The sequence below is a fragment of the Protopterus annectens genome, chromosome 8.part0, assembly GCF_019279795.1.
Source record: "Protopterus annectens isolate FY-2018-M chromosome 8.part0, PAN1.0, whole genome shotgun sequence".
NCBI lineage: Eukaryota > Metazoa > Chordata > Ceratodontiformes > Protopteridae > Protopterus > Protopterus annectens.
Window position 1 is genome coordinate 425,059,459 of NC_056741.1, and position 6,577 is coordinate 425,066,035.

At 38.1% G+C, this 6,577-nt stretch overlaps 1 protein-coding gene across 2 annotated transcripts in view; it reads right to left on the reverse strand.

Moving 5' to 3' along the window:
* RIIAD1 (regulatory subunit of type II PKA R-subunit domain containing 1) overlaps positions 1-2,128 on the reverse strand; it is a 308,698-nt gene extending 306,570 nt beyond the window's left edge. Inside the window, exon 1 of one of the 2 annotated variants that reach the window (XM_044079942.1) lies at positions 1,814-2,128. In XM_044079942.1, coding sequence (XP_043935877.1) covers positions 1,814-1,900 — 87 coding nt within the window. In that variant the 5' untranslated portion in view covers positions 1,901-2,128. The remainder of the gene's footprint in view (positions 1-1,813) is intronic. The other variant, XM_044079941.1, reaches the window with a different exon arrangement.
* Positions 2,129-6,577: the final 4,449 nt, after the last annotated feature.

The window sequence follows — 6,577 nt, forward strand, 5'->3', positions numbered from 1 at the left end:
AAAAGTAGAAAGATTTTCATTATTGCTGAGCATATCTCTCAGCTGTCCATGGCATTAATTAGAAAAATTCTTCATACTGACTGCGTAACATGCCTTTCGAATGTGGAACAGTGAGGAACGTGGACTTTTTAAGACTCAAAAATGAGAAATGTTCCTCAGAAAAGTAACTTGAGAGGCATGGGTAACAATAATGGATTTTCTGCCCATTATTTTTAGTTTTTCCCCTGTTTATTGAGTAAAGAAGTACAGAGATGTAGTCGAGATGATATGCAGCAGCTCCAAACATTCTGAGAGCCATGCAAAACCAGTGGTGTGGTCCAATGTTCTCCATTATTGCCAAAGTGTGATTGTACACGGACTATAAAATTACTCTGAGAATAAAGCAATGTCTTTCGGCTTTCCCAGTTAGGGGTCGTCACAACAGATCACCGGTCCGCAGATTGATTGGCAATGGAGTTTTTACAGAAGTGAGTTGCCAGCCCAGTGCCCAACCTCACAGAAGGCATGCGCACACACGCAATAAAAATAATAAAATGATTCTTTCAGAATAGACAGTACAAACACCCTGCCATAACTCATAATGTGGGAATCTAAGATTAACGAATAAAATTGCAAGGCAGACCTATTTATAATTACAATATGCACTTCAAATTTAATTTGTTCATAAGGTCACAGGTTAGTACTAGGTTATCTGCCCTAGTGGGCCATTTTAAGCTTAGCCAAATTTTCCATTCCAGAAGTTAAGAATTTACCTCATTGACACAAAGTATAGAGTTTAACATCTTAAACAGTATGCCAATTCCCTGTCATCAAAAGGTCCCATTCAGGAATGCAACTTTTTCAGATGTCAAAGGTTGTGGTAAGTGAAATATAAAGAATACTTCATATTTCCACATTATTATTATTGTTATTCTATTTTGTAATGTGCTGATTGTCACAGCTAATGTTGCAATGGCAGCATGTATTTAGCCTAAACTCAAACATTTCATGTGTACTCCTCATGACTGAGGAGCGTTCCTCATTTTGTGTCTTAAATAAAAGTCTATGCTCCTTGCAGTTATACAATGAAAGAGTCTGCCACACAGTATTTTTTTAACTGGATACCCATGTTAAATAAGCTAGATCTCATTAATTCATCAAAAAGACATAAATATAAAGGAACACATTTTAACCAGTGAGCTTCCTATCTGAAGGTTGTAATAAAACGTTAGTAGATGCTCCACATTTTGTCCATAATTTTTCCTCATTGTGAAAGATACCCTTCCATGTCCAAAATACGGAACGTTGAGAGCCATGCATAAACTAAATTGCCGACTGTCAAGGCATATCTTTAGATTTAAAACCGTGAAATTGTAAATGTTGGTTGTACTTCTCTAAATGCTTACGCCCACTGTTAGCCATGTAACGAAATAAAAAGCAACAATTACAAACTGCCTGTAATTTTGAACCAGTATTGCAGTTTACTTTTGCAGGTCTAAGGGTCTTGACTAAAAGGCAAACATCATATAATAAGCTATTTCTCTCAAGCAGCTGCAGCACGTTGGTTACAACGGCAATACTAAAAGTCAAAAACAAACTGACGTAACTACACGCTGTCGCTGATAGAATCATGTAGGTTACCCTGCCTGACAGCTAAAAACAAGTTTCCCGAGTGTACATCTTAATGCACCTTAGGTTCCACGGAGGCCCTACCCTTTTCAACTACTTATTGGACCTACCAGTACCTAGTGTCAATAAAAATAATTGTGCGTGTTGTAATGTGTAATGAGCATTCTCACTAAATCAAACCACAGCTATTTGAGTTATATGTTACCTTGAACTGACGGAGTTTCTCCTGCTGCACACGACTCAAAGCACCAGGGTCCGCGTTACCAAACCAAGGAGTAACAATTTCTGCCATTTTTGTTTACAAGTTGTCACAGAACCCACATCAATTCAAACTGCTTTCACACGCGTTAGATACCAGCACAGCGGAAGTGTACATTGCGTTACTTAGGAAACAGTAACAGTGCCTCCTAATCATACAGTCAGAACTTGTTATATCTGTTTCTATTCCTCTTCCTATCTCTATCACAAATACTAATCTATAACGTTGTTTTCATTGGAATTTATAAAGTTGGATTTGATGTCATACTTCTCAGCTTGCGGATATTGAGAACAGGAATAGGATCTTTTTTTCTGAGCATCAGTAGAAACATTAGGACCTTATCAGGCAAACGTTATGTCTGTAATAATCTAAATTAAGTCATCTAACAACGTGCATATAGCTTACTTACAGAAATGATTTTCAAATCTAAAAAAACAATATTTCTAATTGTTTTTGGACTGAGCCCCTGAAAAAGTTACACATATTAAGTGGGGTAGGAGGAGCTTGAGTGATGTGCCCTTTTTTATATGCCATGCAGGTTGGGAGCATCAATAAGAGGTTGTGAGTGCAAAACTGAATTTACTGACTACACCCCTAGAACAAAGGTCCTTGAAAAATATATACATCTCCATCTTAAAAAAAATATGACATTTAATTACAAAACAATGGTGCTCCTCTCCTTACCAGTATCTAGTCCACTCTGAAAACCAACCTTGAGACCTGCTACAATAAAACTGCCAAGTTTGCAACTAATGCAAAATATTCCTCCCATCACTGCTCCTCCTTACACTTAGTGAAGTAGCTCGAACTCCCACGTACTTAACTTTGTCTGCTGTAGTTAATTGTTATCTACAAACATTCAGACTGCCCAGCCCTTACTTCTATACTTCTATACTTACTATCATCCAAAGAGACCTCTCCGATCTGAAAAACAACTTCCGCTAGTAGAAAAACCAAAACTTCCAGCTGGCCAAATGCTCTACTCATTCTCTATTGCCAAACAGTGGAATGCATGCCCATAAACAATTAGGACCACCAGTAATGCTTCTTTCAAAAAGTCTCTACAGCAACACCTCTCTACTCTATGACACTGCACATGCTCCAGTTTTCAACCTCCCAAAACATGATACCTCAGACTCATAGCTACTTTCACCTTTATTGACTTTCTCCTTTCAATCTTATCTTTTCTACCTACTAACATGCATACTGTAAGAATGACCATCTAGGCCTACTTAATTGATATTCTTACCTGGTAATGATATCGACTCAATGTACTTGACAGTTATTTATTTTTTATTTATTTTATATTTGTTGACCGGGTTTGTCTGACTGGTCTACAAATGTAACTGTGAATTTTCTATTGTATGTATATTTTGAAATGGAGCGTTTCTTTCCGAGCCTTCACTGAAAATGGGCTCACTCCTGCCCAGTGGACTTTCCTGGTAAACTAATGCAAATAAATAGATAAATAAATTAGCATAATATTTGAATACCAACAAGCACATAACTTCTCCCACTTCAGTAAATATGTGGGATACTACTCAGAAACACGTTTAAAAAAAACAGAGAGTGGCAAAAATGATGGAAAAATATAACACATTATCAAAGAGCTCAGAGTAATGGCGAGTGTGGAAGAGAGGTGAAGAAGAGAGTACAGGCAGGATGGAGTGGGCGGAGAAGAGTGTCAGGAGTGATTTGCGACAGACAAGTACCAGTAAGAGTGAAAGGGAAGGTCTACCAGAGGGTAGTGAGACCAGCTATGTTATATGGGTTGGAGACAGTGGCATTGAAAAAAAGGCAGGAGTCAGAGCTGGATGTGGCAGAGTTAAAGATGTTTAGATTTGCACTGGGTGTGACGAGGGTGGACAGGATTAGGAATAAGTATATTAGAGGGTCAGCCCAGGTTGGAAGGTTTGGAGAAAAAGCTAGAGAGGCAAGATTGCATTGGTTTGGACATGTGCTGAGGAGGGATGCTGAGTATATTGGGAAAAGATGCTAAGGATGAAGCTACCAGGTAAAAGGAAAAGAGGAAGGCCTAAGATAAGGTTTATGGATGTGGTGAGAGAGGACATGCATGTGGTTGGTTTGATAGAGCAAGATGCACAGGACAGGAAGAAATGGAAACAGATGATCCATTGTGATGACCCCTAACTGGAACACCCGAAAGATGATGATGACATTGCCCTTATCAGACCAATCATAAAGTACAGTCCTTCCATTGGTATGTACTTGACCAGACATATGCAGCAACTAGAGTGACCTCAAGGGTTCTTTACCAAAAGAATACAAGGCGTAACAAACCTGTCTTATGCAGACCACCTTAAAGACCTTTCCTTCTACTCAGTCTCCTATAGATTGTTGATGGTGATCTATGTCTGGCTTACAAGGCATCCACAAACCCCATGCTTATGAATCTCCTACATATTCATAAGTCAAAGCCATCAGAAATATAAGCTCTAGGGACCTGAATTTTGTCTGTGACTTAAACAGAACATGCTGGAGAGACAGATATGTGTCCCAGAGACTGCCCTTCCTATGGAACAGGCTTTCCATCCATGAGATGATGAGTTTGTCTATTACCCAATAAGCACAACCTAGACAAGTGGATGGGGAATAGGAAATTTACACCGGGCATGGCACCTAGGAAATGTATATTAGAGGGTCAACCCAGGTTGGACGGTTTGGAGACAAAGCCAGAGAGGTGAGATTACCTTGGTTTGGACATGTGCTGAGGAGGGATGCTCGGTATATTGGGAAAAGGATGCTAAGGATGAAGCTGCCAGGTAAGAGGAAAAGAGGAAGGCCTAAGTTAAGGTTTATGGATGTGGTGAGAGAAGACATGCAGGTGGTTGGTGTGATAGAGAAAGATGCAGAGGACAGGAAGAAATGGAAATAGATGATCCGCTGTGGTGACCCCTAATGGGAGCAGCCGAAAGAAAAAGAAGAAGAAGATCAAAGAGGCAGTGTAAAACCTGTATATTTTAACTGTTTTACAAAATTCTACCACACAAGGTAATTTACTTTTGCTTCAGAAAAAGGAAGCTCTATAATGTGTTTCCTCTTATAGGGTGGACATGTAGTGTGGTTTTCTATGTGCTAGACATGTTCAAAAATCACAAGTGATGAGGAGGATTCAGAAAATTGTATGCTGAGGTAAATCATACATTAAAAAATGGGTGTACTTCCAAAACTAGGGACATCCTAAATCAGGCCTGAAAACAGGAACATTCCTCCAAATGGAAACAGTTGAGAAGTCTGTTTTTGGTACAGGTTTCATAATCTTGAATGATACAGTATCAGCACTATAATTATAGACCTGTTTTGTTTTCCTTCATTATAGTGTTGTATTTTGCAGAATTTGGAAAGATTATTTTGTAGTATTTGATTTCATGGTTTAAATATTTTGAAACCACTTCTCAGTTGGATCCACCTGTGCTTCTTATTTCAGAGTGGATTTTCGAAATGCAAAGCAATTAGCCAGAAAAGGGGAATATGAGATGTACAACATTTAGATCACTGTCCCAGTAACCTAAGCTATTTGGTTCTTACCCCAATAGTGTTCCAGCCTTTGAAAATGTCCAAAGTGGGGCATTTTATATTTAAACATGAAATTATCTAGGACAAATCAAACCATCAACCAATGCAAAGGATTGAGTTTAACTTTATTGACAAATTAAAAGTTAACCCCTTTAGAACTTGAGCAGTTTCAGTTGTTTCATGTCATATTAAGGTGTTTCAGATACAAAATAATCATTTTATGCAACTATTAGAGGAAACTATAGGAATTTTTTTGTCCTAAAATCTCAGTGCATTCGTCATTTTGCACATTTTTTTTTCAGGATGCAGTTGCCCTGTGTAAAGAGAGACTGGTGGTAAACCCTAAACCTGAGTGACTAGCCAGCCTTTAAAGCTTAAAGGTGCCTTCCACATGCTTTGCCAGGAGCTTGAATAGAGCTCCAAAACAAAGACCAAGTATCAATTCATAACTTTTTTAGCGTCAGGCTGTGCCTCTTTAGCTCTCCCCATGGAGCTGTCATTTGGCTAGAGATCTTTCAAGGCTTGACAGATAACCATCTATTGGGGAAAACCTTTTACTAAAATTTATTTTTCTGAGGAAAACTTATGTTTTCCTAACTAAAATGGGATTGCTAGGAAACTCAATATTTTTACAGACTGTTATTTCATTTCTAAGGGAGTTTGTATGTAACTGCTTATGTGAACTTTTTGTATAAAAATTCTATTTTTGAAAGAATTCTTCTACAAGTTATGTAGATTTGTGTTTTTGGAGCAGGATACTGTACTTGTGGTGGACTGTTTGTGGTTTACATTAAAAAAAATTAAAAATATCTGGTCATAATGCAGCAATAAGTGGTTATGCAATGGCAGCATTTTTGGGAGTTCTGAGGCATGACCAGCCCTGACGGCCAGCATGAGGTTAACAGTTTATTCCAAAGTTGGTCTTCCTAAATCAGATACTTTATTGAGGTTCACTCACTGTAACCTGTGGATGTTGATCTTTTCCTAATCCTGTGTTGTTACTTTTGATTGTTCAGTCTGTGATGTGCAAGATTTTCTTTGATGCTGTTAACCAGGAAAGCATTATGAATACATAATATCATATAAAATGTATGTAGCTTATTTAAATGTGTAGCATGATTGTCTAGTTAAGCCTGATGATGTGATTTCTTTCCTCTCTTTTGAGTAGCACGA